The sequence below is a fragment of the Lynx canadensis genome, chromosome D4 (assembly GCF_007474595.2).
Source record: "Lynx canadensis isolate LIC74 chromosome D4, mLynCan4.pri.v2, whole genome shotgun sequence".
In the NCBI taxonomy this organism is placed as follows: domain Eukaryota; kingdom Metazoa; phylum Chordata; class Mammalia; order Carnivora; family Felidae; genus Lynx; species Lynx canadensis.
The window spans coordinates 92,359,095-92,380,666 of NC_044315.2; the positions used below are offsets into that span (position 1 = coordinate 92,359,095).

A 21,572-nucleotide genomic window follows, 5' to 3' on the forward strand; every position below is an offset into this window, starting at 1 on the left:
TACTGTACCAAAATCTGTCTTTATTAAAGTGAACAAATCATCAGAGCGCAATCCCAAACTCCGGGAGCGATGGCGGTCACCTGCTCCGCTCGTCTATTTCCAATGAGGCGAAGGCCGGCTGATGGCACCACTCACCGTCCTCATGATTGCGTGGCAGAAAACCATCACGTCTGTAAACGTCATCTTAGTAGGAGACAGACTTTGCAGATTTCAGTGCTTTTAGTGAACTGGGGTTTTCAGTAAACGTTTTCTGAGCAGCAAAGAACAAGAATTTTTTTCAGAAATCTTAGAACTGGATATAAACATTGGCAGTAGACACAATCAATAAATATCATACAGTTTCTCAAACGAACAAGGTTCCCCCAACTTGAATTCCTTTCCTAACAACATTCAAACACCCTGACCCGAGACCGAGCCTCAGCCCTGTGACCCCCACAGGATTACAGCCGGCCGGCACGAGGGGGGGTGGGGGAGGTCGGGTCACGTGCAAAAGGGGTCGGGGAAGGAGGTGAGAAAGAGAAGACCGCTTTCCATTCACACCGAGGAGAACTTCAAGTAAAGGGATCCACTGCCCGGAGACCTCGCGACACGCGCGCCCCACGTCCGGCCCCGCGTGGCCGGCGGTGGCCGCGAGCCACCCGACACGGCGCCTCCTCCCCCTCCTCGCCCCACCTGGCACCCGGTGTGTGTGGGGGGCGCCGCCGGGGAGGCTTTTCTTTTGTCAACCGAAGCCTCTCTGAAAAAGGTCTGCGACTCCGCACGCTTCGTACCAAACGAACGAAAATAATAAATATCGATCCCGTCCACGCATCCCGCAGGCTGCCCCGCCGGCGCCGGTGTCATTTACGAGTCTGGGTCTTCTTTGGCACCGCGGGCCGCTTGGGCTGCCACAGGTGGTTGTGAATAGTGAGGGCGTCCACGCTGACGGACATGGTTTTGGCCGGGATCAGGTTAAACTGTTTCCGGTCTGAGCTGTACTTATACAGTTTGTCAACCATCTTCTTGGCGATGCTCTTTGGCCCCGTGCCGGCTAGCTTGCAGATTTCTTCGGTGTCGGGGTAGTAGCAATAAAGTGCTCGGAACTGGCAGCCCGCGTCCCGGAACAGTATGATGTAGTGGTTGGCGTCACACTTCTCCAGCTCCTGCGTTGGGGAGTAGAGGAAAAGAGACAGGGACTTGAGGGCCACGCCCAACAGTCACGGCAGCCACAGCGCCCCCGCGGGTGCCCTGCCGACGCCCGGCCCCAGCCCTCCCGCCCCGACAGCCAGCGCGGCAGGCGTCACAGGCCACGGAGACTCAGGTCGGGCTACGCGAGAAAAAATGCTTTTACGACGGAGTGAAGAGCCACACACGGTAGGAGCCACCGGAGAAACGCAAATCAAAACCATGCGGGACACCCCCGGGGGGGCCACAGCCTAACGGGACGGTGGCCGCAGGTGCCGCTGCGGGTGTGAAGCTGGGACCTCCCGCTGCCCACCGGGGACCGGAACTCATGTGGGCGGCTGCTCCCAACGCCGGGGTCACAGCGGGCCACGGCACTTCCAGTCTGAGGTGCGCACCCGGGACGCCGAAGCACCCACGCCGGCACACCCGCACGCGCACACGCACCGGCACGCTGGCACGCCTCGCGCAACAGCACCGTCAGAACCGTCAGGAAGGCGCGGACGGCCGAATGGCCTGTTACTGGCGCGGCTACACGCCCCGGGGCCGAGAGCCACAGGAGGAGGGGAGCCCTCACCCGCACCCTGACACGGAGGGGCAGAACCGCAACGCTCTGGGAGAAAGGCCCCAAAAGGCCGCCCAGCGAGGGGTTCCCTTCTGCGAAACGACCAGGAGACGCGCGTCCAGCGGCGGAGGGCGGGCCGGTGGGAGCGGGGCTGGAGAGCGCGCAAGCGGGACAGGGTTCTCTCTGCGCTCCCACCGCGCGGTGCCGGGGCCACCGCTCCGCCCACGGATGGGAACCCATGGAGCCCACGGACGGGGAGTGTGTGTGTGTGTGTGTGTGTGTGTGTGTGTGTGTGCGCGCGCGCGCGCGAGGGACACCTCAGTGACGCCGCCAGGAGCAGGAACCGGACGAAAGCGGCACTGCGGGTCCTCGTGACAGCGTCTGGCCCGCGGTGCTCTGAAGTAAGCGTCCTGTGTCGCTGACGTTTGTGAACAGATCCTCCTCATGCCCGGAAAGACCTATTTCGACGCTGTGCCCCCTCGCTTCCCAAGCCCCAGTCCCGGGGCTCCCGAGACCCGACCAGGGGGTTCCGAGGTCACCGCCCTCCAACAGCAGCTACCGGGTTCCGCCTTGACCCCGCCCCCCCCCCCCAGCGTGCAGCGGGCCTTTCCAGAGGCAACGTCACGGTGTCCCCGGAACACGCTGCCTGCGGAAGCAGACAAGGACCCAGGAACTTACAGGGTTTGTAAAAACGTGAAACGGTGCCATTGTTCTTCCTAATCATTTTTTGCCTCAGAGACACTTATTTTTCAGAAACACACGTTGGTTTCGTCACAGTACACAGGCTTGTCATTAACTCAGAATAACACACAAATACGCATTTTAGAAGACTAACTGGGAAAAAGAGACTCCAACGCAACGAAAATCGTGTGGAAACACACATGCCGCTGGATGCACCTGCAGACACGGCCCCTGGGGGCAGCCAGTCCCATCACCGCCTTTCGAGTCCCCACTCCCACCCTCGCTCCCCTCACGTCCGTGCTTGGCCCGCAGCCAGTGTGGCGTTCGGAAGGCAGGTTGTCTAGGGTCCCTCTGCCCACAGACGCCCCGTGGGAGCTTCCTGGTGCCCTCTGTCCTCCCCTGAGCTCCTCCGGCCCAGCGGCTCGCTCCCACCTGCCTGCGGCATCCTCCCCCTAACCCGCTGCCCGGCCCCCCAGGCTCATCACCTCCTCACCTACAGCACGGGCCAAGCGTGGCCACCACCTGCCGCTGCGAACGACTTTATGGGGACAGAGCCACGCCCGTCCGTCCACACAGAGTCTGTGGTGGGATTCACGCTATGACGTCGTGCTGAGCCCCGCAGAGCAGGAACCATTTCCTGTCTGGCCTCTTACGGAAGAAGCCGAGACTCCTCCATCGAGGGCCGCCTCATACCCTAGAATGCCAGCTGCACAGCCGGGACCTGTAAGTTTGCTCCCGGATGGACCCTCAGCACCTAGACCAGCATGAGACATCAAAGGAAAGGCACGCCCAGCCCCACACGGTGCAGAGGGCGTGGCTCACTCCACACTGAACACCAGTCAGGCTAAGGGCACATAAGTCCTAACCTTGACTCTCTACTTCCAAATGCCTTCCGCATCATTCTTGCTGAGACCACCCCATCTCACCTTTAAAACAACCAAGGCCCAGGGCCCCCGGGCGGCTCAGTTGGTTGAGTGTCGAACGCGATTTTGGCTAAGGTCGCGATCCCAGGGTCATGAGATTGAGCCCTGAGGCAGGCTGCGAGCATAGAGCCTGCCTGGGTCTCTCTCTCTCTCTCCCTCTGCCCCTCCCCCTGCTCGAGCTCTCCCTTGCTGTCTCTCTCAAAATAAAATACAAAACCCAAGGCCCAGCAGCGTTCTCGCGGCAGATGTGACGAGTGTTGCCCGTAGGAAGGTGGCGGTCAGCGCAACTCTCACCACCGAACTTCCACCCGTGCGGTGACCTGAGCGGACACTGAGCCGCTCCTGCCGCCAGGCGCCCCTCCGCCCTGAGGACACCCCTGCCGCCTCCTCCCGGCTCCATCCGCCCATCCGCCACCACCGTAGCCAAGGCCATCAGCATGCACAAGCTCCGCTCCCCCCGCTACCTACAATCACGCTGTCCCCCGCGGGTGTGCGACGTCCACCCACTCTCCCCCCCCGGCTCCCCGCCGCACGGCCCTGCCTGAGCCTCCGGCTCTGTCCCGAGCGCCACAGAGGCCGTGCAGATGGCTCCCGTGCGACGGCGCGCTCTCAGAAGCGGGGGACTCGGCAGCAAGCAACCGCCCTCAGCACGACTAAGTGCCGCTTTAGGAAGAACCCTTAACTTACAAACACCCTTCGTTCTACATAAAGACTCAGCGGTTGGTAACGCTGTGTGCCAACTGAACTTCAATAAAAAATTTAAAGACCTTAGTGCTGACGTTTGACACTTGCCTCTAATATGGAATTCTTGTGAGGCTCGTTCACTTTCCCAGCCAGACAGCAGTGAGAGATGGCGTTGTGAATAATCGGCTTGTTTGACTTGCTACTAGGCTCCTTGAACAGCTTGGGACCTGTCAAACAGGCAAGACCCACGACGTTAATCCCCGAAGATGCGCTCCAGGCGCACATGCACCAGAACCGACGGTCTCCCAGAGCCAAGCGGCAGCCAGCCTCCGTCAGCAAGGTCCAGCCACCCCAAATCTGTTCGGCAGAATTCTCAACGACAAACGAAGAAAAAGATTAAAGCGGCTGTTAGTCTGTCCCTTTCTACTTTCTCTTTGATCCAAAAAAAAAAAAAGAAAAAGGAAATAGTACGTTTTAAATTCTGAGGCTCCCCAGGACACAACACTCGTCGCAGGGCCGCGGGGACAGAAAGGCGCGTCACCCGCCATTGGGGTGGCCGGGGCCCAGCACGGCCTGCCCCACCCGGGCAAGGAGGTGCCCGTGCTCTCCACAGGGGGCGAGGCCGTTACCTGTGTACTCGGCCACGGAGGCGAGAGAGGACGCAGCGGACGCGGTTTCCCAGTCTCTGTCTGTGCTCCTGCTGGCGTTACGGCTCAGCGTGGGCAAGGCTTCCAGGGACTCAACTCTGCCGAAAGAAAGGGCGATGGGACAGGGATGGTCACAGGCACCCCCTGGCGCCCCCATCCACACGGGCTGGTGGAACCCCGCCCCCCCACCATCGGTGCAGGGAAATCCGAGGTGGAGACTTCCGGCAACGCGGGGGCGGGGAGGTGCCTGTCTGTCCGCTCCGCCCTGGGGATCACAACTGTAAGCTTGGGCGAAATGCAAAAGCCCGACACCTCAGGTGTGAGAGAGTGACCAGAACAGACCCGCTAGAGGGATGTCGGCCTCCACCAGAGGTCCACCCGAAGGCTCCACCCTGACAAGGCGGGGCAGCCGCACCGGGTCCCCGCTGGCTCGGGAAGCTGGAGGACAAAGTCTGGGACACCGGTGCTGCCTACACTTGAGGGACGAGGCCTCGGACAGGGAGGAGGGAGGGAACACCGAGGGCTCAGTGCAAAACCCCGGGTCTCAACAACTCTGATCCCTGAGCCGCGTCCCCCAGGGCAGTGTCCACCGAGCACAGCAGAAGCCGGTGGCACCGAGGCTGTGTGAGCTGCTCGCAGAGGAGCAGGGGCTCAAGTCTAAAGCCAGCCCCGGCGACCAACCATTAGAACAAAACCCCAACTGGGACCTGGAGTCCCCGAGATGTGCCCTCCCCGAGGCCCGGGTGACAGGAAGCTACCAGACACACGACGAGCAAGAACAAGGTGGCCACAGCCAGGAGAGGACGCTCACGGGGAGGACAAGAGGAGACAACAACACACGCAGACGAAGGGACGAGGCAACGGCAGTGGTTACTGACGCCCCTGAGCAAACGGTGGGATCGACAGTCACCAGCATCTTCTCCCAGATCCCTTCTTAAGCACAAAGCAGTTTCCCGGGGCCGGCAGGACCCCTGCCCCCGCTGCCAGAAAGGCCCAGTAAGGACACGCCTGACAGGCCGTGCCAAGAAACACACGCTCGCCAAAAACGCACAGCCTGAGGCTCGTCGGGGGGAATCCTCGCTGGGGGCGGCCCGAGACAGCCAGCCTGGACTGTCAGAAGCATCAAGGTCAAGGGAGGGAGAGGAGGGCAGAGGCCGGTCTGGCCTAAGGAGGCACAGGATTCACGTGACGAGCGGTCCGAGCAGGGTCCTCGGCCCTCAAGGACGCCATGGGACGGCTGGTGACCACAGACGGGGGCTGTGGGCCCCAGGGAAGCGCTATCTGGGAACTGTGGGTATCTGGGGACACGTCCTCGTTCACGGGAAAGACACGCGGCTAAAGTCAAGGCTACAGAGCAAAAGGGCTCCAGCTCGGCGGCGGCAGCAGCCGGCCGCGGAGAGATCGCCCCAGAAGCACCGCACGCAACCCGCCGCCCCGCGCTCCGCTCCCCCTTACCGCTGGGAAGGCGTGCCCCCCGAGTGCACGCTCTCGGGCTCGGTGGTGGCCGCGGAGGCCAGGGACAGGCTGGAGCCCGACTGGGCGCGGCTCAGGTGATCAGCTGGCGAGACAAGGGAGCTGCTGCGAGGCCCGCCGGGGGCCGCCCCGCCCGCCGCAGCCGCCCTGCCCGCCCCGCCTGCTTACGGGTGGAGGAGCACTTGGTCCCCGAGTCGCTGCACGACTCCTCCCGGTGGACGGACTTGGGCCGCGGCTTCCGGGGCTTGGCCTTCGGCTTCCCCAGCCCCTGCTCCTCCAAGATCTGCTGCTGCTTCCTGCGCAAATACTCCTGCTTGATGAGCTCCCGCCGCGCCTTCTCCTCCTCCTTCCGGATGCGCTCTTCCTCGGCTTTGCGCCTGCGGGACACACGCTCCCCTCAGGCGTGGGCGGCGGCCACCGCGCCCGGTGTCCCCGTGCCCCCGCCCCCCTGCATCCGACACCCCGTGCCCCCACACCCCTGCGTCTGACACTCTGAGTCCCCACACCCCACACTCCGTGCCCCTGCACCCCTGCATCCGACACTCTGTGCCTCCCACACCCCACATCCCTGTGCCCCACACGCCTCATCTCTGTGCTCTGCACCCCTGCGACCCGCACCCCCACATCCCACACTTTGTGCCTCTGCAACCCTCACCCCTGCATCCAACACTCTGTGCCCCTGCACCCCTGCATCCGATTCTCCATGCCCCCCGCGACCCTGTGCCCTGTACCCCTGCGACCCACACCCCCGTGTCCTTCACCCTGTGCCTCCGCATCCCACACCCCTGCATCAAACAGTCTGTGCCCCACACGCCCACATCCGACACTCCACGCCCCTGCACCCCACGCCCCCACACCTGCACCCGCCTCCCCCGGTGGACACCCGGCACCCCTGCGGAGCCACGCGACCCCAGGGTGAGCACTGACAGCTCAGGGATGTTGTGCTGAATGAGAGGGATGAGTCCCAGAAGTGCCTCAGCCAGAGCTTGGCCTTGGGGCTGGGCGGGGGAGGCTGGGGCGTGGCAGCAAGGAAGGCGGGCGGACTGGGCAGACGGCAGGGGCGGGGCGGGGCAGGGCAGGGGCATGGCAGGGGCGGGCGCCAGCTTACCGGGCCTCGTCTCTCTTGAGCTCCACCTCCGCCTCCAGCTGCTGCTTCCGCACCCGCGCCTCCTCGGCCTTACGCTGCTGCTTCAGGAGGAAGGCCGCCCGCTTCTTGGCGAGCTCGTCCTCGGCCTTCTGCTCATCCTACGGAGCAGACAGTGCGCATCACACCGAGGGACAAGGCCCTCCAGGCGCCCGCACGCACGTGTGCACGGAGAACACACGTGTCCACCGTTCTCCCTGATGAATTAGCGGGGGTTTACAGACGCTAAGATACAAATGGACACCAGTCCCAGAAACAGCCCCAACCTGGAGCGCCTAGGGGGCTCGGGTCACAATCTCCAGGTCTGTGAGTTCAAGTCCTACACTGGGCTCTGGGCTGACAGCTGGGAGCCTGGAGCCTGTTTCCGATTCTGTGTCTCCCTCTCTCTCTGCCCCTCCCCTGCTCACGCAGTGTGTGTCTCTCTCTCTGTCTCAAAAATAAACAAACATTTAAAAACAAAACAAAAAAAAGAAACAGCCCCAACCGGCCACCTTCCTCAACGTCTCCTACTGAAGCCAGTTTAGCCGCACGGCTGTGCCCCGGGTTTCCACACAGTGAGCTGACACCCAGATCGATATCCGTTCATTTACAGTTTGAAAGCATTAAAAACCAAACCCTGCTTCTTGCTTTTGGGAAAAGAGAAATCCTGTGCCCTGCGGGAGAAAGACCATGGAAACAGAAAGGACTCCCCACCGTCCGCCTCCCTCCTCCACCTAAGGAAACACTATGAGAAAAGCAGAGACAGAAACAAAGCCCCCGGGGAACATGCCTCCGCCAGCCGTGGCTCTGACACGTGCAGGTCACACGGGATCCCCGAGTCAGGCCCGGGGCAGCAGCCTCACCGGCACGCGGCCCCGATCGCACCAACAGGCCCTGCCCCGCGTGCTTCCAGCGGAGTCGGGTCCTTGCGACATGGGGTGGGGGGCTCGGATCCCTCCCTGGCCCTTCGGGGGGCGGTGGGGGAGGTCCGCCGGCCCCGCTCTGAGCGTTAAGGTCCTGACCCGCCAGCTGAGAAGATGCCGGGAGCAGTTTACCTTGAAGAAGAAGCCGACCCCCGGCTTCTGGTCGCCTTCACTGGCGAGGTCCACGGCGCTCTGAGGGCCCTCCGTCTCCCCATCCTCGTCAGGGGCCTTCAGGTCCGAGAGGTCCACCTCGATGAGACTGGCCTTGCCTCTGGGGGGCTCATCCACAGGGACGTTCTCCTTCCCTGAGACCGAGGGGCAGCTGAGCCCCACCTCCTTCACGCCGCTTTCCAGAACTTCTTTGAGGCTCATCTGTTCGGACAGAATATTTGCGTCTTTGGAAGAAGACAAGACAAGAGTCCGCTGGTTGTTCTCATCGTGGAGCCGGTAGCTGTCAAAGAAGTACTTCTCGGGAGGGTCACCGCCAGGCTCTGCAACACCGTCCCAGCCCGGGTCGGAGGGGGTGCGGGGCGGGCAGGGCCGTAGGTGCGGGAGGCTCTCCACGCTGGGCGTCGGGGTCTTGCTGCGGGAGGAAGCCTGCCGGTCCTTGGGGACTTTCAGCTCGGCCGGCCTCCCGGAGCGGGAATTCCGAGCCTGGCCGAGACGAGGAGGTTTGCGGTGAGCGGCCGTCCCGGGCGGGGAGAGCGGCTCCACAAAGTGGATGGCCGCGCGCACCTGCTGGTCCGGGCCGCCGTGCTTGGGGCCCGGGGCCGGGGCCGGGGCCGCGGGCGGCTTCATGAGCAGCTGCTCCTGCTGCTGCGAGATCCTCAGGATGGCCTGCTGCAGCGTGCTGATGGTCTCGTTCAGCTTCTCGATGGACAGGTCGCACTCGCTCGCGTCCACCGCCTGGCCGGCGTCCTCCAGCAGCGCGGCGGACAGCGCCCTGCTCTTCTCCAGCTCGTGCAGCGCGGCCGGGGCCGTCGCTTTATGCTGCAGGAAGACCGGGCTCTCGGCGTCCACGTCCGGAGACTGCAGGGCGCCTTCCCTCCCCTCCTCCTTCGCGGCCAGCTCCTCCGTCCCGGAGGCCCCGTCGAAGTCCTCCCCGTCGTGCCGCGCACGCTCGCCCGCCGGGCGTCCGGGCTGGCGCGGCGGGGCGGCGCCGTCCGCCTTCCCCTTCTTGACCACGTGCAGGAAGGCGGCCTTCCCCAGCTTCAGCCGCTGCCGCGCGGACAAGGCCTCCACCTCCCTCTTCTGCGCCTCGATGGCCCTGCGCTTCTCCTCCAGCTGCATGTGCAGCTGCACCAGCTCGGAGGCCAGGAGGCTGGCGTGGTCCGCGCTCGGCCCGCCCGGGCTCTGCTCCCGCCGCTGCTTCCACGTGGTCAGCGGGGCCGGGCAGCTCTCCGAGGCGTCCGGCGTGGTCTTCTGGGAGCTGCTGGTGCTGGACCTGGTCTCGCAGCTGTTGAGCCTCTGGAGCTTCCGCTCCGCGAAGCTCGTCATCTTCACGCTGCCGCTGGCCGCGGAGACGCCGCTGACCTGGGACACGGCGCTCAGACAGGGGCTCGAGCGGCCGCTGGCGTCGTCCTTGTCCTCGTGCTCCCTCACCTTCATGTCCTCCTGCAGCTTCGCCGACTCCTCCTCGCCGACGTACCCGGCCATCACCACGGGGTGGTCCTCGCCGACCAAGTCCTGCTCGGCTTCCTCCAGGTCTGCGACGTCAGAGTCCGAGTCCTGCCTCAGCACGGCCCACGGCTCGGGGTCGTGGGCGCCGGGGCTCCTGGCACAGCTGACGCAGAACCTGCCCTCCGCGTCGTCAGCGGCCCTGGCCACGTGGAGAAAGAAGCCGTCGGCAGACTGTCCCCGGGGGGACGGATCGAAATCACTCACCGCCTGCGGCCCCGTCTCAGCGGGCACGGGGTCCACGCCCGCGGGAGATTCCGGACAGGAGATCGGGGTGAAAGTCCTGGTCGGGTCACGGCCGCCGTGACTGCTGGGCGCCCTCTTGCGCACCAGGGGCTGGTGGCCCTCGCTGGGTCTCTTAGAGGCGAAGCTCCGTGGCCGCCCCTCTCCACACTCGTCCTCCTTGGCGATCGCCTGCTTCTCCTTGGCCGGCCTAAGCACGGCCGGCATCAACGGCTCCAGGAAGAAAGTCTCAGGCTTCCTTTCTAGGGTGTCTGCCAGTCTCTGGGGAGACCTGGCACTTGCCGGCAGGCCTCGGTCGCCGCCATGGGGAGCCACGTCCGTTCTGATGACGGCCACGAGCTCTTCATCCTCGATGTGGACGTCGTTCAGGAGGCTTTTGCCATCGGTCTTCAGCGCTACGGGCTGGGGCTGGTTCTGCGGAGTCAGGTTAATGACACTGGACGCCAGGCTATCCTTGCTGATGGAGCGGGCCAGGCTGACACTGTCACCGGAGCCGGGGTCCAGGTCACAGCTGGCAGCGTGATGGAGGGCAAAGGGCGCTGGCTGAGACACAGGCCTGCAACGTGGGGAAAGAAGCCTGTTGGACACGCCTCCATCTATTCGAGAAGGGGACTCAAACACATGGAGAGACGAGGCACTAGTTACGAAAAGAGAGCACTGGCCTTATGTCTAGGGGATTTAAGCAAACCCTTCCCCGGAGCAGAGGACAACAGAGACCAGCTCAAGTCCAGCAGTTCCCAAACACTTAGGGGAACACTTGGTTTGCGCATGAAGAGGTCCCGGGACCTCTTTGTGCCCTTAAAAGCTGCCGAGGCCCTCAAAGAGTCTTCATCATATGCTCATTGAGTGCTCGCTCTGGCAGCACAGAAGCTAGTATTATATATCGATACCAATGTTTACGGTGCTAACATCAGAGGTGAAACATTTCAAAAACAAAAAAAAATTATGGCAAGAAAGCCATCCTGTAAGGTATGACCGTATTTCCTAAACTGAAAAAGCTTATGTGGAGCGAAACACTCTCGTGATCCTCTCTGCTGTCTGCCTCGGGATTCGATCTGTCACAAGAATGAGAAAAACCGAGGAGAGGACACCCCAGCCCTGTGAGGAAACGGTTCTGAGCCACGGACTCCCTGGGTGGGTCTCGGTGAGCCCAGCGGCCCCTGGACCCCCTCCAGAGAAGGGCAAGGTTAACCTGATGAACATTTCACACAGAAACTTCCTTGAAACACAGAGTTCACCTGTTCTGTTTTTCTGGCCATGCTACTGCTGCACCTCGTGGCTGGCCATCCACTCGGGTTAAAGAATTGGACCGGTGTCGCTGATCTGCAGGGAGGAGGAAGCAGGGCGTTCGGTATTAAGCAGCTAGCTGACTTCGTAGCATCTCAAATTCTTGCAACCTAATACGGAAATTTCTCAAGGAAATGCACCGTAATTCAGTATACCAGAACTGCCCAAGAAAAACAATGACAACCACAATACAGCCTTCAAGAGTTTCAGTAAGTAACACATGACTTAGTATTTAGTCCAAATCATGACATGAGACCATCGGACCTCTAACTAAACATCCATACGTGCAAGTCCTTGCTTATTAGTTACGACAGAACAATTTTCTGTATGCTTCATGTAATTAATGATACTTTCACCAGGGGTGCCTGGGTGGCTCAGTGGTTGGGCAGCTGACGTCGGCTCAGGTCATGATCTCCCGGCTTGCGGGTTCGAGCCCCGTGTTGGGCTCTGTGCTGACAGCTCAGAGCCTGGAGCCTGCCTTGGATTCTGTGTACCTCCCTCTCTCTGCCCCTCCCCCAATCGTGCTCCGTCTCTCAAAAATAAATAAGCGTTTAAAAAAAAAAATGATACTTTCACCGTGAAGACTATACATTCTAGGAAACATCCACACAAAGTAAAATTTTCCGGACTAGAATGACCACACCAGAGTAGGAATATGCCACCGAGGACCATCACCTAATGCATAGGCTGCAGGAGGAAGGACAAAAGACCAAGGCAGGTGCAGGGGACGTGTGCTCTTACCAGGAAGGCCCTCCCCCTGCGCGGTCTTCTGCTGTCTCTGTCTCAGAGGCAGTAAAGGGTGTGACGGGCTAAAGGCAGAGGCGCCTTTCCCCCTGAATGGGAAAGAACAGGAAAAGAGAATCACCAGTGTATCAGTCTTCAACTTCAATGGCAAATGTATGTAATAAACCACAGACAGAATCATGAATCACGGCAACATACGAGAAAATCACAGGTTCTTTGGGAAAAGTTAATTATTATAAAAATTAGCCAAGAGTACCAAGAACTTCAAACCCGGGATAAATATCCCAAAAGTGCCACTCGGGGACACAGTGGCTTGTGCACGCCCTCCCCTGCCTGGGGCTGCCGGAAGCAGAAGGCAAGGGGGGGGAGGCCTCCCACGGCCAACCTCCCCTACTTTCCCCATCACCCCTGCAGAACACGAACTGCGATTCGGAGTGCAAACTGGAGAAGAGAAGCGGACGGGGACTCACAGGTGCTCGGGCTCCTCGGGGTGCAGGCGGTGCCTGTGGCCGCCTTCGGCTGGCAGGGCAGCGGGGGGCTGCAAGTCGGCCGGGCTCGCCGCCGCGGGGCTGCCCAGGAAGCTGCGCTTGGTGGCATTGGAGATGGGAACGGGAGGCCGACTACTCTTGTGGTGCGACACCGTTTTAGCTGCACAAATGGCCATTTACAGAAACGTCCGTGTTATTCGCAGTTACCGAAAACATTAGCAAGAAGCGCCTAAAAAATGAAACATCCCGCAGACTTCTCCCAAAACAAGACGACTGCCGAAAGTGAAAGCCGCAACACCGGCAGGGCGGGAACCAGCCGGCGGCCGCGACCACTGGCAGGGACACAGAGCCTCAGCCCAGAACCAGGGGTCCGGTGGTCAGGGGCACCCCAGGTCACCCACCCAAGTAAAACACACACCGCCACATCCCACAGCGCTAGACGTGGCACGCTTTGACCTGGGGGACACCCCGCCCGAGCGGCACACGGGCTCCGAAGGGGGTGCAGAGCGGCCAAGGGCCCCTCCACAGACACCGCCACGCGGACTACAGGTCCCAGTGGGAGACACGCAGAGGCAGACGCTGGGACCCTGCAGCCCCACGACGCCTGCTGACAGAAGAGAAGCCCAGGCCCGCTTAACAGGTGAGGCAACTCTGAACGCGGACAGATGCCGCAGGCTGCTGCCAGCCGGCCTGTCGTCAGCCCCGCCACGCAGGCACGGTGCGCCCGCACACGAAGGGGCCGGGGCAGGGCTGCACCTACACGGGGAGGAGAAAGGCAGGTGAAAGGCAGGCTCCCCCGGGGCCGGCACAGAGCCCCTCAGAGGGACCGGTCCCCGAGAAGCCAGATGCCCACGTGGTGGCACGTCAAGTCTCTCAGACCCGCCGTGGGAGGACCGGTGACCCACTGAAGCAGACGGACACACGTCCCGCCTCGAGTCCGCCTTTCCGTCCGCAGGGCTCAGCCACGCCTGTAGCCGAAAGCGGCCAGCAGGTGCCCACGCCGCCCACGTGATGCCAGGGACGTGCCTTACAGCAGAGAGGCGCCGGGGTGGGCCGGTGACCCGTGAGCCCCGCCGTGCCCCCCTTCCCTGCCCTGCTGCCTCCAAGCCTCCCTCCCGCTGTGTCTGAAAAACCACCACCATCCTTCGGAGGGCAGCCCTTCCAGGCCAGAGCGCGCATCGTCACCACACCCTGCAGCCAAACGCCACGAGTTTGCCCATCTCCGCCTCCAGTGCCGGCCCTGCTCCCAGGTGATGCTCAACACCTCGGGGTGAAACCCCAGGGGGGCGGGGGCGGTCGGAGACTCCCGGGAAGGCACTCAGGGTCCGGTGCACAGAGAGGGGTCATGTGCAGCACGCGACCTCACAGGACACAGCGGGAAGGAGAGCAACTGGGCAGGGACCAGGACGAGGCCCTCTGCAGAGGCAGAAGAGGCGACCAGCCTCTCAAGCAAGATGCTAAGGTTCTTGAGCTGGGGAAGCCAGTGACAAGGACAGGGAAATGTACCCGTGTTCTTCCCCAAGCCCTGGCACCGTTCGACTAGCCCGCGGCCAACACGGCGGGGACATCTGTCGGTCACCGTTCCCTTACCGATTAGGCGAAGCATCTCTGCGTGCGTTTACTGGGCATTTGGAGCACCGCTTTATGGAAGTACCTGTGCAAGTCTTTTGCTTTTCTTCTGTTTTTTTTTTTTTTTTTTTTTTCTCATTGGTATGAACAAGCTTTTTATATGATCTGGGTACTGAGTATACGCTCTGGGTACAGGTATCTGTTGTAAGTTCTAGGAGTGTCTTTTCCCCTTTATAGCTAGTTTTCTTTTTTTTAACTCCTTATCTCCTTTCAATGAAAACAAAGTCTCAATTTTAAGGTGTCTGTGTTACTAACTGTTTCCTCTGTGGCTTTTTAGATTCTTTCTATGGAATCGCAAGGACATGAAGACATTCTTCCATACTGTCTTTTTTTTTTTTCCTTTTTAATGTGTATTTACTCTTGAGAGAGAGAGAAACAGAGCTGGAGCTGGGGAGGGGCAGAGAGAGAGGGAGACCCAGAATCCAAAGCAGGCTCCAGGCTCCGAGCTGGCAGCACAGAGCCCGATGCGGGGCTCGAACTCACGAGCCGTGAGAACATGACCTGAGCCGAAGTCGGACTTAACTGAGCTTAACCGACGGAGCCACCCAGGCACCCTTCCATACTATCTTCTGAAGTCCTTACAGATTTGTCCTACCCCGTGGCAAACAACAGTTTTTTCTGCCCCACAGAAAAGACTAGAGCTGCATTCTTCCCAACCGAGGAGGCCAATCACTCTCCGACCGAGCCGGATTCTGATCTTACGGGACAAGCACAGGCCCAGAGCTGCACGCTGGGAAAAGCTCTTTGAGGAACGCTCTAGGACATGATGTGAGAGCTGCAGACACACAGCTATGAGGACAGCGCAGGTCTCTGTATTCCCAGAGGAAACCACGTAAATGCCACTGTCGCATGACAAGGCGGAGACCCGTTAAGGGCGCCTCTGGAGTACTGTATTCGGCATCTCTGGGAGGAAACGGCCATCGATTCCCAGAAGGTTCGTCACTCACCATCTTTCAGTTCCTGAACATCCCTGGGCTGAACGAAATCTGGTTTGACATTCTCAAACCACCAGAAGAGCTCGGCAATAAAAACCATGACGTTCGGCTGAAAGAAAACAAACAAAAACAGGGACACGATAAATAGTTTATTCATCGATGGTTTTAAAAAATGTGTCTTTAATAATTCATGATTACCTTCAACACTAAGGGAGCATACAGCATGTCTTCTAAGGTGAGATAAAAGCATTTGTTAAGATACTCATTCGAGAACTCCCTCAGAAGCCGAATATTATACAGACTGTCAGCCATCGACGTTACCTCCTTCAAGCATATATCTGACGGGCAAAGAGAAAACTACAGTTTATCATACACACGCTGCTTCACAAGTGTTTGCATTTACATATGTATATATATGTATGTATGTGTGTGTGTATATATATGGGTGTATATACATATATACACACACACACACACACGTGTATATATACACATAATTTGAAATGAAAACATTTTAAATGAAGGGAATAGTGATGTTTAAAAGGATAACATCAAGACATTTAAACACTGTAATAAGTAGAACAAGTAACAAGAAACACAGAAAAGAAAGTAAGCACTCAAGAAAAAGACCGGAGAATCTCTAGGGTCTGAATTTAGTTGTTAACATCTAAAAAAGCATACCAGAAACTTTGAGATCTTAAGCCTGCGGTTCCAGAATGGAGAGTACCGTCACTTTTCAGTTTACAAAGGACATTGCTGCATAAAGCTGTTAACGTTTTACCAAGTTTCTTGCACCAGCTGGACCCCTTGCACGAGGTCATCTCCACTGTGGGGGCGGGGGGGCGGCAGGCTACCCAAGGAGTAGTCCAGAATACCACTGTTCCCCCCAAACCAGGAGACGACGCGTAGCAGAGGTCTCCCTCCATGAAAGAGGCTGGGGACGGCTGGTCGGCGGCATCTGGGGCGCTGCTCTGCAGGCTGGTGGCGCCCCCACCGGACCAGCACCGCCAGACAGCCTCACGCAGCTCAGACTAAAACGGAAGGAGCCGTGCAGATGACTTGAGAGAACTCTGCCTGCCAATACACGTAAGTAAGAAAAGAACCGATTTAAAAACAATTTTTTAAAATAATTTTATTCTTCAGAAGAAATCACCGGGAAGAGTTCAGAAGCACAGATTACATTTGCGGTGCCCCAAATTCACGACGACGAAGTCAGTCCTCCGCCGCGTCCTGCACGATCAACACAACACAGAACAGTCAGTTCTAAGCGGACTGACTACGCACGGACACGGCTAACGGGCGGAGTGACTCCGCGCCCGGGGAACCGCGAACAGCTGCTTCCTTACTTTACGCTCTGATTATGAAACATTACAGACATCGGGATCAGACTCCCAAGGATCGTCTGCTCAGACGGAAGCGTTAACACCACACCTTATCTGATTCAGATCTCTTCCTTCAGTAATGAGACGGCACAGCACCCACACCCCCACGGTAAGGCTCTCCTCCGCCGGAGACCGCTGCCCGCTCGCGGTCCGCGCGGCCACGGACGGTGCGCGTCCACAAACACTACCCTCTGGACCTGGCTCTCTTGAACCTACGCTCGCCATCCCACACTGCGCCTCCCGTTTGCAGCCTGTCCGTCCCCCAAACTCATTGCTGTGTCCAAGTCCGTGTACGTTGATGGGGGTAGATTCCAGGCGTTCATCTGAACAGCTGGACAGCACTCCACAGTTTGCACTCTTGCACGCGAGAACCAAATCTGCACGTGCCCTCTGCGCCCCGCACACCCGGCCGCCCGGTGCTGGCAGCCCTGTGGGTCGCTGCCAGTTGGATGGGGGTGAGACGCCCCCTCGTGAAGCAGCACGTCCGTGACCACGGGCACAGTGTCACTCTCCACTTCTACTTCTGCAACAAGCCTGCTCTCTCTCTGTCTCTAGGTTGTTCAACTTCGTCTAATTTGTACAAATTCTTTACCTGTTATGGCCACAAAACAGTCGTGTGACGGTCCTTTGTCAATTTGTGTTCGTTCCAAATACTTTTCCATGGATATAGCTTGTCCTTTAATTTTCACACAGTTCCTCCGTCAGCACGCCGAATTCTCGTGTGGTTAAATGTAATAAAATCTTTTCTATCGCTTGTGCTTTTCTTCTTGTAATTTCAGGAATCCATCCCAACACCAATGTCCTAAAGGTATTTTCCCGTGTTTTCCTCTCAAAATTACTATGTTTTGCTTTTCAGGCAGAGATCTGTCATCCAAGGCAGGGACGCCCATCTCATGTGGACTGAAGCCAGATGGCCACTCGTCCACAGTGCTATGCGCCCCGGAACATCGCTGGCCGGGCTCCTTCGGGCCACGTGACTCTCCGGGGCCCAAACCACAGCAGTTTAGCCAAAGTAAAGTTAAACCAAACTTGGTCTTTGTCAAGCCAGGTACCCACACTCTCATTCTTCAAAATCACCTTGCCCGAAATCTGCACTAATCTACAACAAAACAGTGAACACGTAGGTTCTCATCTGCTGAACGGACAAGAAGCCATGGGGCCCTCGTGGTGCAAACCAACCCATGAACAAGTGGCAAGAAGGCACCCCACTGCCTTGCGGTGACAGGCCAGCTGATAAACAGAGGAGGAGGACAGGGCGAGCAAACTCCCTGTGGACGGGACCACCAGCAGGTCAAAGTCTGCTGGGAAACGGGCTGTTTGTTCAGTCTCAGAGCCAGTTCCCCAAATGACTGACGAGAAAGCGAAAACCAGCGACCTCAGACTGGAGAAGCCCGGCGACACCGCCTGAACCAAGGGTGCCCCGACCTCACGTCCCCAGTCAAATGCACCGGGACGGCGCATCACTTTGGCGGCACTCTTGCCAGACGTGTGCGCCCTGAATCTAATCAGAGGAAACACGGGACAGACCCAAACGGGGACATCCGACAAACCAAATGGCCTGTACCCTTCACAAGGCCGAAGCCAAGGAAGACAAGAATGACGGAACCGCCTGACAGCCACCTAGAGGGAGTAAAGCCGGGCCACAACCAGCAGTGGGAGCAACGGCCACAAAGGACACTACTGGGACAAGTGACAAACCGCTCGGACCGCGAGTCAGTGCTGCGTCGCCGTTAACTTCCCCGGTGTTCGCGGCGATCAGAGAGTGCCTTTGTCCCCTAGGTTGTTCTCAGACGGCTCACAGGCAGAAACAGAGCTCGTGTGACAAAATGTAACAACAGGGGCATGTGGATAAACGTACAGTCAAGAATGCCTTGTGCGTTCTTCTGTAAACATAAACACGTGCAAATAAAACGTTACAGGGGTTAATTTCATCCCTTAGGCCTTTACTCTTCCACATGGATTTTTACCTTACTTTGTCCATTTCTGTAAAAAAAAAAAAAAAAAAACAAAAAAAATTATGTATTGGGCTGGCAATAAATGAACAATAAAGGAAATCACAATTTTTGTACTGATTATCGGCATCTGAGAAAACAGCTTAGATCTTCTTCCAAGGACGACAAACGGGTCCTCCTTTGTCCAGGACTCACGGCGAGCTGCTGCGGGGAGCAGGGCAGGGGCAGGGAGGGCCCGACGTCGGAAGGCAAAGGCGCCGAGCCTGACCCCCACGTGGGAGCGCGTCCACGGCAGCAGGGGCCGGGGCCTTGGTGGGTGGCATCGAGGCAGCAGCAGGCCGACAGCATCCGTCACACGTGGGCAGTGGCTCCTAACATGCAGTTTCCTGCACATGTCGTATGTGTCCAGGGTAAGTCCTCCCACCTTCCTGTCCCGTCTTCCTGGACTGAGCCTCTCGCTTTTCCGCCTCTTTTCTCCCACTGTCCATATTCCGCTTTTTAGATGTCCTTTCCGGAAGATTTCTTCAAAGCCGTCATCTAACGCTTCACTAAACTCTTAATTTATTTATTTAGAGAGACAGAGACAGACAGAGATCGAGCAGGGGAGTGACAGAGAGGGAGCGAGAGAATCCCAAGCAGGATCCACACTGACAGGGCAGAAGAGTCTGACACAGGGCCTGAACCCAAAACCACGGGACCGTGACCTGAGCCGAAGTTAGACACTCAACCGACGGAGCCACCCAGGCGCCCCACACACCTCCGTGAACTCTTAAATTTCAGCAGCCACGTTTTCTCTCCACGGGCCCGTTTCTGCCCAGTTACAGCACACCTCCGTCCAGGATACCGTGTTCCAGACGCTCTCCTCCAGCGCCAAGTCCGTGGCCACCGTCCTCTCTCGCCTGCGGGGCCCCTGCAGACTTGGCCTCGTGTTCACACCGGTGTCTTCCTCAAGTGTCGGGGGATCCGTGGCCACCCAGAGTCGAGTGCGGGGCATCGGGACGTGGGCCTCACAGTAGGGGGACGGGCGGCGGCGGGGGTCTCAGTGATGGCCGCCCAAGGGCAGCGGCTGTGGGTCTTTGCCCGAGGCCAGATTCTGCAGAGAAGCGTCCTTCCCAGTTTTTTAGCACCGTATATCCACTCACTTAGTCAATGACACAAAGTCGGTAAGACGACACGAAACGAGATATAAAACACGCTCCCTTGAAAAATCACCAACACGAAGAAACGCTGGTAAAAAGCAAAGGTCTTCAAGCACCTTCGTTCGTTCCACTTGAGACGGCGAGAGCAAGCGGGAGCCACGGGAGACGAGCTGACACCCCTCACACGTCAGGAGTGTCACACAGCAGTCCGGCGGCCACACACGTTAGGAAACGCTCACCGCGTAGGTGCGCTCACGTCTGTCACCGGACGAAGCCGCTCCGATACCGCGATCGCCCCCGTGCCCCTCGTCCTGTGGCTTGTTCTGTGCCCCTTCACCCTCCGGCTCTTTTGTCCGCGCCCGCCCACCCCCGCAACGACCGGTTCGTTCTCTGCGTTTATGGCGACTTCGGCTTTGCTCTCCGCACGCTCCACACACGTGAAATCGCACGCTATTTGTCTTCATTTCACTCAGCCCAACAGCCTCCAGGTCCGCCCACGTGGTCGCAGGTGGCAGGGTTCCGCTCTTTCTCGTGGCCGCCCGATATTCCACTGCGTTTATGAACCAAGTCCTCTCTACCCGTCAGTGACTGCTTCCCCGGCTGGAATGTACGCAGCCTCCTGGGGCAGGCGGACGGAGATCAGGCTCGCCTCCCAGCGTGAAGAATTTTACACAGAGCACCGATGCGACGATCACCTCGTACCTGCCGGGCCGTGTGCGACACGTCCGGGACTCGAGCGTCTGGCTCAGCTGCCCCGGGAGCGCGGGCCCATCTCTGAGGCGTGTGGGGAGGAGGTCACCGCGGCGTCCCACGCCCCAGGCGCGTCCGTTCCCCTGCCTCTGCGGGATTCTGTGGGAGCGAGCCGGCCTGCTGCCCTGGCACGAGCCCCCTGCCCTCCTCGCCGCTCCCTCACGAGGTGCCGGCCGCTCCGAGACCAGACGTGCCCCGTCTCCTCCCAGACGGAGCCTGCGCTTCAGCCCCTTCCTGGTGTCGTGATCTCCGACTGGCGGGAGAGAGAAGACCACCCCCCACTCTCCTTCCTTCAGCGTTCTTTGGCTTTACCTCTTTTCTACCGCACGAGATGAGCCGAGTTTGCGCTCACTTTCCAGAACGTGCCCTGAGGCCACCGGCTCTGGCGTGCGTGTGGTGCTCGCTCATTACGCAGTCAGTTGTCTCCTCAACACCGGCGTGTCCCGGGCGCCAGGTCTGCTGGCTGGGACGCGTCCCTGAACGAAACGGATGAAAACCCTGCCCCTCGTGCAGCCCGCGCTAGACGACTGCGCCGAGCCTGCGACTTTGAGCCACAAGCACGTGACAGCATCCTCTTTGGTTTCCGAGCATTGAAGAGTTGAGAGGTTTGGAGAAAGACTTCACGCTCTGCCGCGCCGCGGGAAACCTGTCGTGGTCTGCGAGCTGCTGAGGCTTCTTCTGGGGCCACCGTCAAGTCCACTCTTTACACACGCTTCCGGGCTCGGCTATTCTCAAAGAGCGGACGGCGTCACGGTCGGCACGCTGGCCCACGCCCGTGACTCTCGTGTTCCACATCCCGTGGCCTTCCTCCACTCGTACCTGCTTCGTCAGCCAGGCCCCGTGACCGAGCTCGGGAGTGAGTCCGCTCGCTGCTCCTGAACGTCCGTCGTGTTTCTGACCTGCCAGCGTGCCAGGGCCAGACGCGACGAGGCCTGACACGCCACCACGTCCTTGCGGGCTATTCCTCCTCTTTCGTGAGGACCCCCTCCTGCCAGGAGTCTGCTTTGTCTAAAGACCCCCAACAGATCGGCCAGAGGCAACTGCGGCAGGAGCCGCCCGACCTGGCGAACCGCAGGCAGACCTGGGCAATATCGAGGATGCAGAGGACAACAGAACCAGGTGCTGAGGGCCCCGGAAAGTTCCATCACACGTTCAACAAGCTCGTT

General features: G+C 59.3%; 1 protein-coding gene across 4 annotated transcripts in view; it reads right to left on the reverse strand.

The window, feature by feature from the left end:
- Positions 1 to 21,572, reverse strand: part of CAMSAP1 (calmodulin regulated spectrin associated protein 1) — a 58,075-nt gene continuing 36,503 nt past the window's right edge. For 2 of the 4 annotated variants that reach the window (XM_032595545.1, XM_030293276.1), the window contains 12 exons: positions 15,382 to 15,521; positions 15,196 to 15,292; positions 12,602 to 12,779; positions 12,129 to 12,220; positions 11,339 to 11,423; positions 8,313 to 10,656; positions 7,243 to 7,379; positions 6,303 to 6,511; positions 6,117 to 6,219; positions 4,644 to 4,759; positions 4,123 to 4,241; positions 1 to 1,142 (listed from right to left, as the gene is read on the reverse strand). In XM_032595545.1, the coding sequence (XP_032451436.1) occupies positions 840 to 1,142; positions 4,123 to 4,241; positions 4,644 to 4,759; positions 6,117 to 6,219; positions 6,303 to 6,511; positions 7,243 to 7,379; positions 8,313 to 10,656; positions 11,339 to 11,423; positions 12,129 to 12,220; positions 12,602 to 12,779; positions 15,196 to 15,292; positions 15,382 to 15,521 (3,923 nt within the window). In that variant the 3' untranslated portion in view covers positions 1 to 839. The remainder of the gene's footprint in view (positions 1,143 to 4,122; positions 4,242 to 4,643; positions 4,760 to 6,116; positions 6,220 to 6,302; positions 6,512 to 7,242; positions 7,380 to 8,312; positions 10,657 to 11,338; positions 11,424 to 12,128; positions 12,221 to 12,601; positions 12,780 to 15,195; positions 15,293 to 15,381; positions 15,522 to 21,572) is intronic. The other 2 variants (XR_003964143.1, XR_003964142.1) reach the window with 2 other exon arrangements.